Source organism: Elephantulus edwardii, unplaced genomic scaffold (assembly GCF_000299155.1).
Source record: "Elephantulus edwardii isolate Elephantulus edwardi_28Jun2011 unplaced genomic scaffold, EleEdw1.0 scaffold00055, whole genome shotgun sequence".
Taxonomy (NCBI): domain Eukaryota; kingdom Metazoa; phylum Chordata; class Mammalia; order Macroscelidea; family Macroscelididae; genus Elephantulus; species Elephantulus edwardii.
This window is the reverse complement of record NW_006399805.1, coordinates 10,994,725-11,016,438: the sequence shown is the minus strand read 5'-3', so window position 1 is coordinate 11,016,438 and position 21,714 is coordinate 10,994,725. Positions and strand designations below refer to the sequence as shown.

The window sequence follows — 21,714 nt, the reverse complement described above, 5'->3', positions numbered from 1 at the left end:
ATAGACACCATCAACAACCATATCAATGCACAGTCAACAATCACACATCACACATCAACACAGATCCCACCAACCACTAACTACATCATCACACATCAACATAGACACTGTCAACAACCAAATCATTGCACATCAACACATACACCCTCAATGCTGACATCATCATACCTCAACAGTCACACCCTTAAAGAACACATCATCACACACCCACAGAACCATCAACAGCCACATCATCACACATCCACAGACATCTATAATGAGCACATCATCGTGCATCAACACAGACGCCATCAACAGCCACATCACTGCACAGTAACATACACACCATCAAAGCTGACACCATCACACATCAACAGACACACCCTTAATGACTATATCCATACACATCAACACAGACACTGTCAACAGAAGACAACAAGCTCAGCTGGGTATCAGGAGAGGCAAGAGACGCCTCCTCTCTGACAAGGCACTGGGGTTGATGAGACATGCAGTCAGCAAGGCTCGTCTATCGGAGAGAAGGTGACCATCCGGCTTCAGTTCTCATAGTGCAATCATTTTCTCCTTTGACTCACACCAAAGTTCATCTATGGGTAACTTAGTGTTTCTCAGTTAATCACCATACCTTCACTCCTATGTAAGAAAACCAGGTAACAGAGTTCCCTCTGCTTTGCAGCCGTGCATGGTAACAGGGAAGGACCCTTGGTAGCACAGTGGTTAAATATACAGCTGCTAACAAAAAGGCTAGTGGTTTGACACAGCTGCAGCTCCACGGGGCACAGCCCCGACACTGTGCTTCCATAAAGATGGAAGCTCAGGGAGCCAACGCGCAGGTCTGTCCTGTCATATGTGGTCACTATGGGGATGGTTTAACATCAGGAAGGGTGTGCACCAGGACTCTTTCCATTCTCCACACCTATCCAATCTGTATGCTAGCAAATCACCTGAGAAGCTAGACTCTATGAGGGAGAATGTGGCATCAGAATCAGAAGAAGACTCAATAACAGCCTGTGTTATGCAAATGACACAATCTTGCTTACTGAAAACGAGGAAGACTTGAAATGCTTGCTGTAGAAATCAAAGCCTACAGTCTTCCATACAGATTGCTTCTCAAGAAACATCATGATAGATGGAGAAAAGATTGAAACTGACAACAGTTTCTTCTTACTTTGATCCACAATCAACACTCATGGTACCAACAGTCAGGAGATCAGAAGACATACTGAATTGGGCAAGTCTGTTGTCAGGGAACTCTCCAAAGTACTGAGGAGCAATAATGTTAGTTTGAAGATTAAAGTGTGCCTGGTAAGACCATGGTCTTTGCAATCACTTCCTATGCATCTGAGAGCCGGACAATGAATAAGAATGACAGAAGAACTGATGCCTTTGAGTTGTGGTGCTGGAGTACTGAACAGACTCCCAAGAGAAGAAAGATATATTTTGGAAAAAGGGCAGCCTGAGTGCTCCTTGGAGGCAAGGACGGTGGAGCTTCGTCTCCTATATTTTAGGCATGGTCTCAGGAGGGGTTATTCCTTGGAGAGGGACATCAATGCTTGGAAAGGCGGAGGGTCAGTGAAAGAGAAGTCCTTTAATGAAATGGATTGTTACAGTGACTTCCAAAATGGGCTTTAGTGTATCGGGAAGTGTGCGAATGGCACAGGATAGGCCAGGATCCCAATCTGTTGTTCACAGGGTTGTTATGAGTCGCACCCAACTCAACGGCACTTAACAACCACCAACAATGGGAAGTAATGGCTCAATGGTCCTTAATAACAACATCATGTCAGGAAAAGAAGCAGAATGCACGTTGGGTGAGTGTCATAGCGTCTGTGACACTCACATACAGCACTCTAAGTTCTCAGAAACTAAGACAGCCCCACTTTCACAGACAAAAGCAGCAGATTTCATTTTACTTGTATCCACAATCAATCCTCATGGTAGTGGCCATGAAGAAATAAAGACGTGTTGCATGGGACCAACTTGCTGCCAAGGTTCTTTCCCTAAAGTGCTAAGATACGGACAACAATCATGTCCAAGGTCTTCAAAGCCACGCTGTTAATCGCTTCACATGCACATGAAAATTGGACACTAACCAAGGAAGGCCCGTGATTGGATGCTGTTGGACTGTGGTGCTGGTGAAGGGCACTAAGTATAAGACACAGACCATCAACAAGCTAATCTGCACTGGAGGAAGGACAGCCAGCGTGCTGCTCGGAAACAAGGATGCCAAGACCTCATCTCACGCACTTGGAGGACTACAGGAAGGGCTCTGTCCCTGCAGAAGGGGTCTGTCATCATCTCACGTACTTCGAGGACTAGAGGAGGGGCTCTGTTCCTGCAGAAGGGATCTGCCATCATCTCACATACTTCGAGAACTACAGAAGGGGCTATGTCCCTGCAGAAGGGGTCTGGGGTCTGTCATGCTTGTAAAAACAGTGTTTCTATTGTCAGCAAAAGAGAGGAAGCTCCTCCAGGAGCTGGGGGACACGGTGACGAGAGCAATGGCCTTGAGCAGAGTGGAGACTGTGAGGACAGCACAGGATCAGGCAGATTCCACAGCACTAACGACAGTAACTGTCACAGACAAGAAAGCAAGGATTGGAAAGACTGTCCCTTGCTGTCCTGTAGCGAGTAAGTGACAGGCCTGGAAGTCACATCCAGCTCCGGTCCCAGGGGAGTGCCACACACACAGCAGTCAGGGCCGCGGCCACGTGAGGGGACAGATATGAGAGTGGAACGGAATGCTGCTGTGTGCTGAAGAAAAGCTGGTCAGCCAGGCCCAGGAGAGGACGCCTGGCCGCAGGGGGTGAGGTGCACAGGGCAGGAGAACAAGGTGAAGCCAAGAAGGGGAGCATAGGATTTTACTAAACACCACACTCCTTATGGCCCACCCGTGAAGGTCCTTCCAGACCCACTGTCTGCGCCTTAGTTAAAAAAAGGAATGGAATAAAGCTGTTTGAATAAATGAATACAACTGCTTCAAGGAGACTGTTTCCTTACAGACCGTCTCATGCACATTATGACTCTCAACCTAAATTAGACCACGGACGGGGCTGCCTGATCTCCAGTCACAGCTTGGCTGGGATATCACACTACAGCTGGAATGTTGTGAGAGATGCCCCCAACCGGGCTTGGCAGCAAAGCCCACGCCGACAGAACACCTCTCCCTGCATGGCATGTGGCCCACGAACTCTGACCAAGGTGCAGCTGATGCCTGCAGCTCACGCTGGGTGAGTGGCTGGGTGGGAGACATCACGGTGAGCTGAGACGGTGACGTGACGCCCCTTCTCCCCACCAGGCCACCTGGAACAGGCTCTCCCGCCCCCCGGCAGCTGCACTAACAGGGAATCGTTAGGATGAGCCCACCTCTGTCAACAGATGGACGACGTCAGCTGCCCGCTGAGGAAGTGGGGAGTGAGAGAGCGGCAGAAACAGGAGACAGAGCAAGCCACGCGACACGCACACAGACATGGTCCCGGGCGATGCGAGGAGACAGAGCCCAAGAGAGGTGGCCATGGCTGACCAGATGGACAGAGTCCCAGCGTGAGTCAGGGGACAGACCCGCACAGGGAAAGCCTCCTCATCAAACATTTAAGGCACTCAGTGGTTGTGCGGGTCGAGCTTTAGCTGCTGGTGAATCAGCTCTGGCTCACGGTGACCCCATGAAGGAACCACTGCCCAGTCCTGCACTACCCTCCTAGTGACAGTGTGCAGACGCCCTGGCCCTGACCCTGTGTACCCACCGCTGTCCATGGCCTCAGGGCCTGCTATGCACATGGTCTGCCAAGGCTTTAACCATGACTCTTGTGTACCCACCACTGTCCACAGCCTCAGGACCTGCAGGTCTGCCAAACCACTAGCTGTGACCCCTATGTATCCACTGCTGTCCATGGCCTCAGGGCCCGCTATGCACATGGTCCGCTGAGGCCCTGGCCCTGACCCTGTGTACTCAACACTGTCCAAGCCTCAGGGCCCGCAGTACACATGGTCTTCCGAGGCCCTGACCCTGTGTACCCACCACTGCCCACAGCCCCAGGGCCTGCAGTGCACATGGTCTGCCAACCCTCTAGCCATGACCCCTGTGTATCTACTGCTGTCCACAGTCCCAGGGCCTGCAATGCACATGGTCTGCCGAGCCCCCAGCTATGACAGCTACTCATCCTTGTCCACGACATAAGGGCCACCTAGGCAGCACTCCCATGGGCCACATTCTCCCACTGGCCTGGGGTTCCCGAGGCAACTCCTCAGAAGTATCTCCGAGATGTCCAGGCCTCTCCCCGGTCTGTCTAGTATGAACACTCTGCTGAGAACTGTCCATCAATCACAAATTCCCCTGCTGGTCCTAGAAATCCTGGCGGCAGAGCATCCAGCAGGTCAATGCAGGGGACACAGACCACTGAGAGGCACGTGCTACATTGTGGACAGTGAAGAAAGACTCGGGGCTCTGGCTATCAAGGGGTGGGGACTCCTCACATTTGAAATGAGAAGTTATTAGAGGTGGTGTCTCAAATGACTTGAAGACACATGGGCTAAAACCTCCAAGGCACAGCCACGTTTCTAACACTGCGTGAGGAGAGCTGGGTCGCGATCCCCCAGCAGGTGGGTTTATTAATAGCATCTGTCGCCGTGGTCATCACAACCACCTCAGAACCCAGCGTGGCTCTTGCCCACTGGGCCCTCCTCTCTCCTGTTTCCTTTCCAGTATTTCTGACGTCACTCGTTAACTGACATGTAAAAAGAGGCATCTGTCTTGGATGTCCTCCTGCCCTTGGGCGTCCTCCTGCGGACACCGTGGGCCACTGCAGAGGGGCTGGATTTGAAAGGGTCGACAGTCAGGAGCAGACAGGGGACCTGTGGCCTGGGAGAAACGCACACAGGTGTGGCTGCCATGGACACGTCACCATGCGGCTGGGGCAGTGACCAAGGAGTCCTGGTGGCGCAGAAGGCTGAGTGCTGGGCTGTCTGAAGTCACCAGCTGCCCTGTGGGAGGAAGACATGGAGGTCGCTCCCCTGAGAGATTACAGCCTCAGAAGTGCTCTTGAGGGCGGGGTCTACTCCGCCCTGAGGAGTCACTGTGGAAGGAACCGTAGGAAGAACTCGATGGCAGAGGGTCTGGGGACGATGAGCACAGGGTCAGTCAGTCAGCGGGGCTGGAGAGCAGGGTTTAAAGGTGAACTGGGAGGAGCTGCCAGGCTGACGTGGAGGAGACCCCGTTCTGAACCGAGGAGTTTCAGAGATGGCCCAGATCAGGCCTGTCCACAGGAGGACGGAGGTCCCCGCTCCCCGGGCCGGCCTGAGTTATCCACAAGCCAACATACGCAAGGGTGGGGTGCTGGTACTGCTCCCCGCCAGGGCTTCGTGGAGGAGGTGGGCAGAGGGGCCGGGAAGGAGGTGGGCGTTACCTGGGCTTCCTGGCAGGCCGCCCTCCGGAGCAGGTTGTCGCTGGAGAACAAACGAGAGACAAGGCATTAGATTTCATCAGCGGTCAGGCCTGGAAAAGCACATTTGGATTTTCATGTCAATACACTCCTCTTCTCTACAAAGCACCAAGTGCAAGTGAAATCTGACAAATATTTCCACAGAACACAATTCTGTGTTGAAGCTCTCCATACTGAAGCCAGCAGAACAGGGTGCAAACATGTCCCCGCCCTGAACCCCAGAACCTGTAAGCATCAGTTCCCTCATCACCGAGTGTGAGTGTGCTAACGCCCTGCGGTGGGCGAGCAGCCTGGGTCACGAGCCCAACCCGATCCTTCCTCGCTGAGGTCAGAGGGGTCAGGTCTGCAGGAGGAGGGGCAGAGGTGCGAGGTGTAGGGTAGTGGGAGGCAGACCCCTGGAGCTTCCAGAAGGAACATGCCCCGCCATCTCAGTGACTTCAGCCCCGTGAGGCCCATTCCGGGCATCTGCCCTCCTGACCTGGAGGACAACAGATCTGTGCGGCTTATGTCACAGTAGCAAGCGCACACACACTCTCTCTCTCTCACTCTGTCTTTTTCCTTATTCTGGTTTCCTCAAAACCATATAGATCACACATGCAAGCATATCACAAACAAGAACTTTTAGCTTGAGGCAAAATTTTGACTTGTGAAATCAAAGTACCATAGTTCGTTTTCTCGCACTTTGTTTGCACTTGGCAGATACTGGGGGCCTGTTTTCTTTTTTACAAACTGGAGGTCTGCAGCAACCCTGCGCGGAACAAGTCTATCACCTTCTTCTCCCGGCAGCACACGCGCCATTTGCCTATGTCACGCTATTGTATACTTTTCTCCTTGCCATTTCTTGCAAACTTCAGAGCGCCAAGCCCTGTCCCCTCGCTGATTCTGACTCACGGCAGCCCTGCGACAGAACACCACTGTCCTGACAGCTTCCAAGGCTGTTAACGTCCCAGAAGCAGCCGGCCTCCTCCTTCTCCTCCAGTGCAGGGCCTGCTGGATGTGGACCATGACCTTAGGACGGCAGCCCACAACCACGGCTCCGTTCAGAAACGACCACCATGGAAACATGAATTTTACATCTTCATCACCTCTGGGCCACATGCAGAGAGCCGACTGGCCACGTGAGAGGCCACGCGTGCGGCCAGCACCACTAACATATAAAAAGCTGACAGCAGGCCCAGCACGGAAGAGAAAAGGTGGCTACAGCTACTCGGAGGAACCGTGCAAAGGAAGGAAAGGGCTGACCGCTTAGATCTCTGAACTTTGGAGATTTTCCACTCCAGCAAATCTAATTTTGGTACCAGGTGAAACTGAAATGAAGGTACATGAACCACCTATTCCCCGGCAAAGGTGCATGGAAACCCCTGGTTATGCGCACAGAGACACCTGATTGGTGGTGGTGCTCCTGTATCAATCAGGGGCAGAGCGGACTGAGTCATTCGTTCATCCTAGCTTGGTGCCTGCGTTGTGGACAAAGCTCTTTCATGCCTGTTGTTGTTAAGAGCCATCGAGCTGTAGACGACTCACAGCGATCCTATAAACAAAAGACCTGAACACTTGTATAACTTTCATCCTCTCTCCAAGTTCATAGGGTTTCAGGAGACAAGATATTTCGGAAGTGGATGCCACTCCTGCTTCTAAGCTTGTTTTAATCTGGGAGCTCCACCAAACACTGTCCACCATGGGTAACCATTATCGCATTTGGCACAACCATGAGATTACCTCATAAAAATTTGGGGGGTTGTGGAAAGGTGCTCAGAGGGTGCCAGTGAACCTCGCTGCACAAGGAGCTACAGCCACCCCAACATCCAACATGGTAGGGCAGGGTGGACCGTGCCAGGTCAGGGTGGGGCAGGACAGGGCAGGGCCAGGGCTAGGCAGAGAGGCAGGGATGGGGTAGGGAGGGGGTGCTTCAGTAATAAGTGCCACCCACAGGGCAGTGGTCCATCAATATGGTGAGGAAGCCAGGCCTACAGCCCAGGGGGTCGGAGTAGAAGATGAATGGACTCCTGGGCAGTGCTGCTCCAGGCAGCCGTCATGGCCAGCTGCCCCCACTGCCTGAGCTCATCACTCACCACACTATCTGCCCTCGCTTCTCTCCACCTGTCCATCTGCCCTCACCCAGACTCCGTCCCACCCAACAACTCACCAGCCCCTGGATTCCGCTCCACCCGCCCATTCATCCTTGCCCAGACTCCCCACCACCATCTACTTACCCCCAGTGGGACTCCACACCCACCCCTCCACTCACCCCGCCCCGGCTCCCTACTGACCCTCCTCCATCCACGCCTCTGCCCCTGCCCCCACCAACACCTACATTCTTCTTCCTACCATTACTCCTTGTGAGACAGTCCAACATCAACAAAACACAGACTAAAAACGAGGCAAACTCAGGGCATAATCTATTGGCTACGAACAGCTGCCGTAAATACTCCCTTATCTATAAAGTTATACAGGTGTCCAGGTCTTACATTCATAGGGTTGCTATGAGTCGCCTACAACTCGACAGTACTTAACAACAACAGCAACAGCATAGAGAAAGATCAGTTGGCCTAGCGGAGAGAAAGTGAGGGTACCAGGCCAAAGGTGGGTGACTCTAATCTGCAGCCCTCAGGCCTACCTTTAATTGTTTTTGGTGAAACATTCTACTAGGTCGTATCGCCCTGGTGTGTCCACTTGCTGTACAGAGGTAACTCGTGGTCACTGTGAAGCGGAACACTATGACACTGGTGAGTCAAATGCGATAATGGTGACCTATGGTGGACCGTGTTTGGTGGCGCTCCCCAATTAAAACAAGTTTGGAAGTGGCATCCACTTCTGAAACAGCTTGTCTCCTGAAACTCTATGAACTTGGAGAAATGATGAAAGTTATACAAGCATTCAGGTCTTTCGTTCACAGGATCACTGTAAGTCGTCTACAACTCGACAACACTTAACAACAACATCTATCTTTCCCTGTACTTAATCGGCATTCATCCATTTTTCCACTAAGTCAATCCCTGAGCTGGGGAGCTCCACCCTCATCTGGCCCTCAGGGCTCCATGCCTCCTCCCCAGGCACCCTCCTCTCTGGAGACCCATCGTCTCACAGACTTGTCTCTCCATGGACCCTCCTCCCCACTGACGCATCAGCCCCTCATGCTGTGACTTTGCAATTCTCCACACTCGGGAAAAGTTGCACCCCCCTCACCCAGCCATCCATGCCCCTCACTGTCCTTCCTGGACTCTACCCACAATGAAGGCCATCCATAGTCAGCATCAGCCCACTCCACATCCACATCCTGATGCCTGGGGGCGCAGGCTGAGATGGGACCGCCCCAGCACCCACAGTGGTGCAAGGGGGCACCCTGGACCAGCTTCCTTACTTTCTTTTTGGCTGCAAAGAAAATGTGGATGGTTCACTTGTGATTAAATATATTATTCAAGACCTCAGCTCTCTTGAGCTTGCTAATACTACTTGATTTATCAGAGTGCTATTCAAAATCAAAAGACTTCATGATGGTAATGCTCTGAGTTCTAACGTGCAAATGGAGAGGGGGCGGAGCCCGAGGGGAGGCTGCACCAATTCCGAGGCCACAAAAGCAGCCTCATCAGCATCCGACTTACTCGGTTAATATTTCAAAAATGGTCTAAATCACCTTCATCTCACTCTGAACCAGGCTGCCTCTGAAAATCAAACACATCCTCAAAGAAAAAGATTGCTCCCAGTAAGATTTTCTGATATTCTTTGGAAAGTTCAGAAAAAAAGGAGATTCCAAAACGTTTTCAGTAATAGCTGCACTGCTGGAATAAAACAGAAAATCAGGTAAAATTCAGGCCACATTCTCCATGGTGTCTGCCACGCCCCAGCAGGCACTTGCTGTTCCATTCTACAGATGAGGAGGTTGAGGCCCTGAGAAGGTGGGCCAGCCTGCCCCTCAGCAAATACTGTCATGTGGGACTTCCTAACTAAGCTGACTGAGCCTCCCTGGACAGAACACTGGACAGAACACTGGACAGAACACTGGCTGATCATGTCACTCCAGGGCTCACTGAACACACTCCGAGGCACTGGACAATGACAGAGGACGAACTGATGCTGCTGGGTTGTAGGGCTGGAGAAGAGCACTCACGATCCCATGGACTGCCAAAAAACAAACAGCTCCATCTTGGAAAAAAAAGTGCAGCCAGGGTGCTCCCTGGAAAAAGGCTGGTGAAGTTTTGTCTCACATACTTCAGGCATGTTGCTAGAAGGCGCTATTTCCTGGCGAGGACATTATGTGTAGAAATGTGGAGGGCTGGCAAAAGAGAGGAAGATCCTCAATGAGATGGACCATAACAACGGGCTCGAAAAGAACCTCAGAAACAACAACAAAAACCTCAAACACCAAAGGGTTCAAGTGTCTCGGACTGTGAGGATGGCACAGGAGAGAACAGGCTTCAGATCTACTGTTCGCAGCGTCACTGTCAATCATACTTGACTTGATGGTACCTAACAACAACACCCGGGTTAAGTTCTAGTAACAGGTGGGAGAACAGGCCAAAAGCAGCAGGTGAGACACCCCAAGGCCTGTGAGAGTCAAGGGAGCACAGGGATGCGCGTAGACCCATCCCGGGTGAGTGTGGATCTGTCCTGGGTGAGTTAAGACCCGTCCCAGGTGAGGCAGACCCATCCCAGGTGAGTAAAATCCATCCTGGGTGAGCATGGACCCATCCTGGGTGAGTTAGACCTGTCCTGGGTGAGCACAGACCCGTTCCGGGTGAGCGTGGACCAGTTCTGGTTGAGCACAGACCTGTCCCAGGTAAATTAGACCTGTCCCAGGTGAGTTAGACCCATCCCGGGTGAGTTACAGCGGTCCCGGGTGAGCAGAGACCCGTCCCAGGTGAGTATAGACCCGTCCCGGGTGAGCATGGGGACGAGGAAGCTTCTGGTTTCCGACCACCCGACAGAGGGTCACTGGGAGTCAGGCTGCCTGGAGGTCAGAGGGTCTGGTCCGGGTTAGCCCTACCTCAATGAAGCATGAGATGGCATCTTATCAACACAGTGACTGCAGCAGTGGGCTCAGTGTGTCAGACGAGGGCAACGGCACAGGACAGGACCGGGTTCAGATCCTTGTTCACAGGGTCACTATGAGTCACAGTCAACTCTCACAACAAGAAGCCCGCGGCAGGCAGGCCAGGCCCAGGGACCCTGTACAGAAGGGAAGCGCTGCCCCAAGGGGCTGCCAAGGCTGAAGTCTTCACGGAAGCTGACGGCCTCAACTTTCTCCCACTGTTGGATTTGAACTGCTGACCCTTCCATTGGCAGTGCGTGCTGTGACCACCTCTCTACAGTCTCTCAGTGTCTCAGATGTCCCCTGTGGCTCCTCCTCCTCTCCTCTGTCCTCCCACTCACAATTAACACCCATTTCATCAAGGTGTTCCAAACACTCCCCCATCACTGGTGCTGGGCAGCCCATGCCCGTGCTTTCTGCTCCACCAGCCATGATGCATTTGCATATGCAACGACAAACAAATGCGCACACCCTGCTAATCTGTTCTCAGATACCTGTTTGCACGCCAGGCCCGCGCAGAGATCACAGCACCTGGCAGCCTGTGCCTCCTTCGGTGGCCCAGGGGTCAGGCTTCTGCTCCAGCACCAGGAAACACGTGAGCTGTTACAGCTTCCACTTAAGGGCCCGCATGGGTTCTGGAACCAGAGACTCCTGCCACGTGTAAACTGGGCCAGGTAAAAGTGGGGCCTTCATGTCACTTTAACATCTTAGCCTGAGGCTGGGGTCCCCATTGGATTTTGAAAAGCTGCCTTTCCAAAGGGAGTCCCTTCAGCCTTGGAGTTGCGTGGGCCATAGTACCCAAGGACAGCCATCCTTCTTCCTGCGGCCTGGCCAGAAGAGCACGGTGCCCAATCCATCCCCAAAAGGTCTTCAATTTTAAGAGCAAACAGATGCCTGACGCCAAGAGCCTTGGACACAGCTTTATCCAAATTTCACAATGGACCCAGGAGCAGAGGCACAGCTGAGAAGTGCTTTTCCTACTTGTTACGCTGTTGTTGTGTGCCGTCAAGTCGAAACTGGCCCATGGCTGACCCTCCAGCTCCCTTTATAGCAACATCTTCTTGTTGTGTACCACAGAGTCTGAACTGACTGACAGCTGACTCTCCAGCAGGTTTGAACAGGCAAGAAACCCCACGCAAGGAGAATGTCCATCTTTCTCCCAAGGAGCAGCTGTGGATTTGAACAGTGTACCTTTGGGTTGCCAGTACAACTCCTTACCACTAAGCCTCCAGAAAACCTGGTCCTGCTGCAGCCCAGGGCCCACTGGTAACAAGAGGAGGCGCATGACGTATCTTTGACCAATCAGGTAACCCCACTGAAGTCAAGGACCAATCACTGCCAAGTCCTCGCTTCTGGCAATCATCTCTTGCCTTTATCAACTCTGATGGTCTCTCAGCCACTTCTGCATCTCGTAACCTCCCGTTCCTGGTCCAGCAGTCTGGGAACGTGTCCTTTCTGTGGTCCAGCAGATCAGCTGTTTTTGCCACATGGCAACGCATGTTTCCTGGTGACAATCGCCTCTGCCCCTCAATAAGCCACAGTTGCCTTATTTAAGAAGAAGAGTCCGTGATGTTACGACAGCACCAACTCCCTCTGCAGGGTTGGGGCAGTTCAACCACTGACCCAACGTCCCGAGGTACACAGTCCAAAATCTCCACCTCCTACCTGTCCATCCCCCACCCCCAGCCCCATAAAACATACTGGAGAAAGTTTGTAAGACAAAGTAGCAAGATTCTTTTTACAGAGGAAATCAGTCTGCTAGGTAACCTGGGGGGAAAAGGAATATAATTATGCTTCACTGCACTTAAAAGAAAAAAAAAGGCGCATTCCCTCCTTCCCCATCCAATCCGGCTGACAGGCATGCTACTTAATTGCCCATAAATGAGCTCCTTTAAATAGCTCCATTAATACGGCACACTGCAGCAGCCGCCCGTGCAGAGACGAGATGGGCCTTCAAACAGCTGAAGAGCAAAACAGGCTGGCTGCCTAACAGTCCAACCCATTTTCCCAGAGGAAGAGCCGAGGGGCAGCCCTCCAAAGAGCCCTGGGCTGTTGGGCTCCCCCCAGCCCCCATGATGAAGCCTGAGACCCCCGCTTGCTCTCAGTCCCTAAACCCTATGCCCCACAGCAGGTCACAAGTGCAAAGTCAGAGCCAATGCTAATGGAGGTCAAGTTCAAGTGGCTGCTACATCAGGGACCCAAGCATGAAGCCACACAGCTGAACCCAGAATCTGTACCCAGTGCCTCAGGCATCCTTTACCCCGGGACCCCATCACATCTCAGCCCCCCACCCTGTCAGTCTCTAACCCAGTTAGGCAAAACGGCTCCCTCCTGACCCCAGGCAGAGTGACTTCCCCTTCTCTTCCCCGAAAGCCTGGTGGAAACAGCCATCACTGGTGGGCACAGAGGCTCCAGGTTAGAGCTCTCACCCTCCATCAGGGAGACCCCAGTCGATTCCTGGCCAGTGCATCTCAGGTACAGCAGACAACCCCCACCCCATCTGTCAGCAGATGTCTGTGTGCTGTGACACTGGTCAAGGTTCAGCAGAACCTCTCGACTAAGACGAGGAAGAAAAGCCTGCTGATTGACTTTTGAAAGTCAGCCACTGACAGCCTGGTGGACCAGGAAAACTTTGACACATGGGCAGTCACCTGGCTCGAGCTGGCTCCATGGCAACAATGGGTCCTGGCTGCTGCAGGCAAGCACCACTGAGGACTGGACACGCCGGCTCCTGCCCCACAGCTCACTGGCCTGGCAGACACCTTATTCTCAGGTGCTGTGGGAAGTGAGGCTCATAGGGGAAGATGGTACAGCTGTGGCCACAGCTGAGTAATGAGTAATGGTGTCCGCCCCAGCCCGAGTCCCTGCCTGCAGGGGACACTCTGCCTCCCACCCCATCACCACCTCCACCGCCCGGCACCAGCTGCTCCTCTGTCCACTCTCCCGTCAAGGTTGCTGCCAACTGGGTGCCACAGAACCACCCTTTCAGACTTCAGACCCCACCACTGGATCTGAAGGTCCCTAAGTTTCTCATGTCCACTCCCATCCTGCTGGAAAAGCACGACCCAGAGAGAAGCCCATCGCCTCTCTCCAGAGTCCACTGTGCATCGCCGCTTCCTGCTGCTGGCTTGTGAGCAAGCTGTCAGTCACACCACACACCCCACCACCACACACTCCACCACCCCAATGCCACCACCACACACTCCAGCACCCCAACTCCACCACCATACACCCCACCACCAAAACTTCACCACCACACACCCCACCACCATACACTCCAACTCCCCAACTCTACCACCAAACACCCCAGCACCCCAACTTCACCACCAAACACCCCAGCACCCCAACTTCACCACCACACACTGCACCTCCCCAATCCCACCACCACACAGTGCACCTCCCCAACTCCACCACCACACACCCCACCACCCCAACTCCACCACCAAACACCCCAGCACCCCAACTTCACCACCAAACACCCCAGCACCCCAACTTCACCACCACACACCCCACCTCCCCAATCCCACCATCACACAGTGCACCTCCCCAACTCCACCACCAAACACCCCACCTCCCCAATCCCACCATCACACAGTGCACCTCCCCAACTCCACCACCAAACACCCCAACTCCATCACCTCACACCGCACCTCCCCAACTCCACCACCACACATCCCACCACCCCAGCTTCACCACCACACACCCAACCACCTCAATCCCACCACCACATACCACACCACCCCAGCTCCACCATCACACATCCCACCACAGCCGAGACGGCAGAGGAGAAAGTCGCAGAGAGGGCACTGTGTGCACAGCAACAGGGACTTGGCTGGCAAACAAACACCAGGCATTGCCCACAAGTGACAGGCACCAAACAAGACCAAGACAGAGAAATCCATCAAAACGTGCCAGCGACTCTCCCAAACATGCTACACAAACAAACCTTACTCCTCAAAATCGACTATACTTTCTTCTGTTAAACCAACGTCATTGCTGAAATAGTAAAGCCAGCATGAAAGTGCAGACATTATTTCGGCGTTCCATCTTTTTTATCTGCGGCCCTCAGGCCTGGTCTGTGCATTGCTGTACAGAGGTAACTCGTGGTTACTGTGACGCTGAACACTGTGACCCTGATGTGTCAAATGCAGTAACGGTTACCCACGGTGGACAGTGTTTGCTGGACCTCCCCGATTAAACAAGCTTGGAAGCAGGAGGGGCACCCACTTCTAATATATCTCGCCTCTGGAAACTCTATGAACATGGAGAAACAATGAAAGTTATACAAATGCTCAAGTCTTTCGCTCATAGGGTTGCTATGAGTTGCCTACGACTCGACAGCACTTAACCACAACATCAAAGGAAAGAAAGGTAAGCGCGCGCGCGCGCGCACACACACACACACACACACACACACACACACACGTGCACGCTCTCTCTAGTGTGCTTTTTACACGTTGTGGCCAGGTGCCATCAGGCTATGACTCAGGGACCCTATGCGCACAGATGTGCACGCCGTCCTGCCCCGCGCCACCCTCACACTCTCTGACATGTTCTGGCTCCTTGCTGCAGTCACTGTCAATCCCTCTCGTGGAGGGTCACCCTCTCTCTCTCTGACCCTCCACCTTTCCCGGCATGGTGTCCTCCTCCGAGGACTGTCCCCTCCTGACCACATGCCCAAAGTACGTGAGGCACGAGTGTCACCATCCTCGCCTCTAGGGAGCACCCTCGCTGCACTTGCTCCGAGACGGATTTCTGCGTTCTTTTGATAGTCCGTCCACAGGGGACTCAATACTCTCTGCCAACAGCACAACTCAAAGGCATCACCTCTTCAGCCTTTCTTTCATCTTGTCCAAGTTATTACACATACGAGGTGTCTGAGAATACCATTTACACGGGTCAGGCGCCTCTTACTCCTCAAAGTGATCTCCTTGCTCTTTAGAAGTTCTTGACAACAGAACTACACAGTGGAACTCATGTTTTGATTCCCTGGTTGCTGGTTTCATGAGGCTGATGGTGGATCCAAGTCAAACGAGATCATGTCCAACTTCCACCTTTTCTCCATTGGCCCCGTGGTGAGGACCAGTCGTTTTCTTGATGTTGAGGTATAAGCTATGCTGAAGGCTCCAGTCTTATTACATCCACTAGTCTTAAAACTCACGGACAAGGAACTGAAAATTGTATGAGCATGAAATAATAATCATCACAGGTGAGCCTTCTGGAAAATACTCAGCAATAAAAAGGGCAGAACAACAGAAATCCAGATGACTCTTGGTCATCAGATGAGAGGCAGAAAAGGCACACGGTGCACGATCTCACTTCCACCAAGTCCTAGAACAAAGGGAAGCCCCTCGACACTGGGACCAGACGGACGGTGGTCAACATGGGGATGGGATGCGCTGTGAGGACATGAGAAGCCCCCAAGGGGTGGTGACATCTCTGCCATCGGCTGGAGACCCAGGTCCCACAATATACAGGTGACGACACTCGGGGTGTGCACTTCAGGTTTGTGCTTCACTGATGGAAGTTTGACATGAAGAGGTACTGATGCCTTTGGATTGTGCTGACAGTTGTGAATAAACCAAAGTTTATCAGAAAACACAAATGCATCTTGGGAGAAATATATCCAGAATTCTAAAAACCAGCGATGATGAGGCTTCGTCTCACATCCTTCAGACCTGCTTATCAGGAGGGGCCAGTCCCTGGAGAAGGACATCTGCCTGGGAAAGAAGAGGGTCAGTGACAAAGACCTTGGATGAGGTGGACTGACACGGTGCCTGCAGCAATGGGCTCAAGCTTAGCCAGGAGTGTGAGGCTGGGCAGGACCAGCCAGTGCTTTGTTCTGTTCCGGATTCGGAACCAACCCCACAGCACCCAACGACCACCTGGGAAAGAATGGTGGTCGCTTCCCTGAGGAAGGAGCTCTGAAGAAATGGCGGCTGGCGGGGCTCTCCAGGAGGGGACCACATGTGCCCCCTGGGAGCCTGGAGCAGGAAGGCTTCCCTCTAGCAGTCCCTTCTGCTGAAGTCAAGGGCAGGGCCGGGCTACAGTCAGACGTGACCACCTCGACTACAAACCGGGTAAGAAGCGGTGTGACCGGCAGGGCGCGTTGCAGAACAGGTCCTTACAAAAAGTTTGTGTCGAAAACCCAAACCCACTACTGCTGAACTGCTCCCAACTTACAGCAACTGTCCCTGGCTTCCCAAGGCTGTGAACCCCACGAGGGGCTGCCACCTGCCTCCCGAGAGCCGACGGGCTGGAACCACTGAGCCTCGGGCCCCGAGTCGGTGCTCGACTCACCATGTACTGCACTACAGCTCCCTTCAGTTGGAAAGACAGGAGCCAACGGGCTGCAGTGACCAAGCAGCCGTGTGCAAAATGGGCTGAGGACCACGGACTCAAGGTGGGGAGGGAGGCACGTAGGGGAAAGTGGTCAAGAGAGGACGGTGCACAGGGACCAGGGGAGGATGGTGCATGGGGGCCAGGGGAGGACGGTGCACGGGGGCCAGGGGAGGACGGTGCACGGGGACAAGGGGAGGACGGTGCATGGGACCAGGGGAGGACAGTGCATTGTGACTCAGAAGGACAGTGGGGACGGGGTGGGGGGAAGTGAGAGGATGGTGCATAGGGAGTGAAAGATGATGGCACATGGGGACCAGGGGAGGACAGTTCCTGGGGACTAAAGAAAGACGGGCCATGAAGACAGAAAGAGGACAATGCAGCACGGGAATGGAGGGAGGACGGCGTGTGGGGCTGGAGGGAAGACGGTGCACGGGATGGAAGGAAGATGGTACACGGGGACAGAGGGAGCACGGTGCACGGGGACAGAAGGAGGCTGAAGTGCAGATGGCGTGCACCTGCTCACTTGCAGTTCAGCAGAGCAGGGACGGCCACGCTGGGTGCACGGTCAGCCAGGGAGAGCAGAAGATCAAGGGCAGTGCAGGAGTGCAGCCCCTAGAAGAGATGGGGTGAAGGGTGGACACTGTGCTAAGGGGTCACCCACACCACTGAGGGGACACAGGAAGATAGAAGGACTTAGACAGAAGGTCAAGGGCGGGTCAAGCCCAGTGGCCCTGAGATATCAGAGCTAGAGGATGTGGTGACGTGACACAGGCGAACAGGAAGCACCTCTGGGGAGACCTGTATGAGGGTGACGCTGACATGAGTGCTGGGGCGCTGGGAACTCACCTCACCCATTCAGAAGGCAGGGCAGGATAAGGGGGAGGGTAAGACCCCCTAAGAACCACCAGGGTCCCATGAAGGAGACTGTCAGGGCTGTTCTGTGGACAGGCCAAGGTTACAGAGCTTCCAGGAAGAAGGGCAGAGGAAGAAAAGCGGCGAACCATGGGCTGGGCTTTGGTAGTGACCACGGATGTCAGGGCAGAGGGGGCACCACTGGGCCCTGGACACCATCTGCCTGCTGGAGAAAGCCGCTCCCCGTCCTGGGAGAGTGGGGACCCACCCCCCGCCGGGGCACAGAAAATGGAGCTGGCTGGTGTTCTTCAAAGTCGTCATCACCATCAAATCGATGACCGTTCATGACAAGACCACGTGTGCAGAGAAGAGCAGTGTTTCAGGGGTTCAGGGCTGTGGCCTGTTAGAGCGATCCCCCAGCCTCACTCTGCTCGTCCAGTCTGAAACAACCACACCCATGTGACCCTACCGCCCGCTCAGGACAGAGGGTAGGGGCTCCAGGGCAGCAACCCTGTGCTCGCCATACCTTTACTCATGACAGCGGAAAGGGGCAACCACCCCCGGGTCCGTCAGCACAGGGACGGAGCCCACCCAGGGACAGAGAGCCTCTGCCTGGGGGCCTGTTCAGAAAGGAGAGGAAGGAGACACCCACAGCAAGCTCTGCGCCTTCACAGCTCCCCGCTGCTCTCTGCTGTAGATGCCAAGGGAATGGGACTCCTACCCATCCCCGGCAAGCATTCAGCGACACCTCATTTGATGATGATGATGATAGAGGGATACTTCCTTTTATTACACCTTGGAGACAATGACGTTTACAAATGGATGCTTTGTGGCAGCCCCACCTCAAGCAAGTCTGATGGCGCTATGTTTCTAAGAGGCTGTGCCAATCCCATGTCTCTAGGTCATATTTCAGTCATTCTCACAATATTTCCAACTTTCCCATAATGCTATTTCACATTTCATAAACAACAGCATCCCACATCGATATAACTTTGACCCTTGTCTAGGGCCTGGGAAAACCAACAATCCCTGGGACTTGCTTATCGTAAATTATCGTGGTATGTTTAATCCTGTGATAATGCTTCATTGGGGTGGCCCTGAACTAACCCAAAATATCTCCAAGATATGCATGTACTCAAAAGCTGAGCCGTGAATAAATAGGGAAGAGCACGAGTCAGGATGGGTCAGAGGCATGGGGCAGTAAGGGAAGAAGAATCAGTGTCTCTGAATCGTTGGGGAGGGGGAGGGTAAAGAACAGCGGGCAGAGTGTGAAGAGCCAGAAGAGTGGGCAAGCCTGTCTTGACGAAGGGCCACGCTGCTCCGGAGAAGCAGGGACAGTGGGACGTCACCTCACATATTCTGGTCAAGTTGTCAAGAAGGACCTGGAGGAGGACATCACACTTGGCAAAGAGGTCAGCAAAAGAGAAGACGACCCTCAGAGACATGGACAGACACAGTGACCGCAGCAAGGAGCTCACACAGCAGAGGGTGTGAGCACGGGGTGTGAGGACGGGGCGTGAGGATGGGGTGTGAGCATGGTGTGTGAGGAAGAGGTATGAGCACGGGGTGTGAGGAAGAGGTGTGAGCACGGGGTGTGAGCACGGGGTGTGAGCATTGGGTGTGAGGACGGGGCGTGAGGATGCGGTGTGAGCACGGGGCATGAGGAAGAGGTGTGAGCACGGGGTGTGAGGACAAGGTGTGAGGATGGGGCATGAGAATCAAGGTGTGAGAACGGAGTGTGAGGATCAGGGTGTGAGGACGGGATGTGAGAACAGAGTGGGAGGACGGGGTGCGAGCACGGGGCGTGAGAGCGGGGTGTGAGCACATGGTGTGAGGGTGGTGCAGCATCCCACAAGGTCTGAGTCAGTTGTACCTGGGTCACCATCAGTCAGAACTGAACCAATGGCACCTAAAAATAACATCTGTACTTGCGAAGATGCAGGAAATATCTTCCCGTATTTTGTTACTGTTGTGTACCGTCAAGTCAGAACCGACCCATAGCTGGCCCTTCAGTGGGTTTTCAGAGGCTGTAAATTGCACGGGAGGAGAATGCTCCTCCTTCTGCCATGGAGCGGCTGGTGGATTTGAACCGCATACCTCGGCATTGGCAGTGAAGCTCCTTTCCACTCCACCACCAGAGCTCCTTGTCTTCCAAATAGCTGCAGAACGGAAGGCCCGTCATGCAGTTCTCATGGGTGAACACCGTGTTCAGGGGGAACAACCACTGAGTCAGAGACACCCCCCAGCAGGGGCCGACAGTGGAAGCACACCGCCCTCTTTCCTATTCAACAGCGCCGACTTCAGTGTGCTCTTCCACCCTTAAGACGTAGCCAGAATCCTCAAAAGACTGAAATTTGTTTTAATAACCCGCGTAATTTATATACAAAAACTTGTAAAACTTAGTCGCCCTTATTCATCAGAGGGCTGGAGAAGGCATTTCCTTAGGTCAGCAGGCCAGGGGCCAGGGGGAGGGCAGCAGGCAGAGGTCAGAGAGAGTGCCCTGAACTGACAAGCAGGGAGTCTGCACCGAGGCTGCCTGCGTCCTCCTGGGGACAGATGCCCCAGCCTGCTGACCACCACACAGAGGGGTCCCTCCCACACCCATCCTCACCCACCCCAGCCTGCTGACCGGCCACAGAGGGGTCCCTCCCAGACTCATCTTCACCCATCCCCAGCACAGCTGACCACCACACTGCGGTCCCTCCCAGGACCATCCTCACCCTTCCCCAGCCTGCTGACCACCCACACTGCGGTCCCTCCCACAACCATCCTCACCCATCCATACCACCGTTGACCACCACACTGGGGCCCCTCCCTGGCCCACCGTCACCATCCACACCGGGTCATGGCTGTGGCCCTGCAAAGTTCAGGCTGTGCAGCCCCGTCTCCACAGGAAGGAGGTTGGGTCTTTGGAACAGCCGGGTTCTCAGACATCACAACATCTCTAGACGCCAACAGAGCTAACCACAATTTCAGCCCTGGAATCCTTCACATTGTAGGGGGCAGAGGGGGCTCTCAGGCACTCCCATTGTGGAGGGGCAGGGGAGGGGAACCACCTTACACCCAGTAATGCCGGGTTCATAGTGGGGCTGGGAACGTGGACACTCCCAGTGTTGCTGAGAACAGTATTCCCGCACTGTGGAGGGAACTGAGGGGTGTCCTGGGTCTTCCCAATGCTGATGGTGAAGTCGAGTGTACAGTATTCCCAGTGCTGGAGGTATGGAATGAAGGCAGGCTGTCTGACACCCCCAGCACTGTTAGGGAGGCGGGGTGTCGGGCACTTACCAGTGTTTTCCATAGAGCCAGTGGCCCCCCCAGGTCAGCAGGCAGACCCCGGCCGTGGTTTTCTTCCAGTGAGTTCGAAGTGTTTTAAAGAACACAGGCATCTTGTCGGGAGGTAGGCTGGTTCTGTGGAAACAGAGACCACCACCATCGTGGGTGCACAGGGTCCCTGTCTCTCCTTGTTCCACGCTGTCCCTCCCCTGCGGCCCCTCCTCACTCCTGCTTTCCTCCCTCTGAAGGACACTTTCTCAGCCCTCCTCCTCTGAGCCCGACCCTCCCCTGCCCTCACCTCCCATTCTCCCTTCACCTCCTGCCACTGAATTTCTCCTTTGCTCTGCAGTCACACTTTCCTCCTGGACTTGGAGGGAACAACGCAGAGAGAAGGCGAGCCCAGCCTGGCTCGGCACCCCTCCCTACACTCTCACCCTTGACCCCCAGCTGACCCTCTGGGGGCTTCCAAGCTGTAAATCCCGTGGAAGGAGACTGTCAGTCTGTCTCCTGTGGAGCTGCTGGTGGACTGGATCAGCTAGAATGGCGTGGCCACCAGACCTCTGGACTTTACACCACCGATTAACAGCACCCCTCTGTCCACACCGTACAACCAGAACACAAGCCAGGGGAGGGTTTACTCATCCCGAAGGGAGGAGACATCCCCACACCTTCAACCATCCACAGAGAAAGAGCAGAGGGCTCGAGGGGAAACGTACTGTGGGAAGTAAGTGAGGCTACACAGCTGTGTCCTCTCCCACACAGGGACCGCAAGGAACTGTCCCT

The 21,714-nt window shown here is 54.0% G+C and overlaps 1 protein-coding gene across 1 annotated transcript in view; it reads right to left on the bottom strand.

Moving 5' to 3' along the window:
- Positions 1–21,044, bottom strand: part of AGK (acylglycerol kinase) — a 70,931-nt gene extending 49,887 nt beyond the window's left edge. Inside the window, exons 1-2 of the mRNA XM_006887228.1 lie at positions 20,944–21,044; positions 5,400–5,439 (exon numbers count right to left, since the gene is read on the bottom strand). Coding sequence (XP_006887290.1) covers positions 5,400–5,439; positions 20,944–21,044 — 141 coding nt within the window. The remainder of the gene's footprint in view (positions 1–5,399; positions 5,440–20,943) is intronic.
- Between the last annotated feature and the right edge of the window lie 670 nt (positions 21,045–21,714).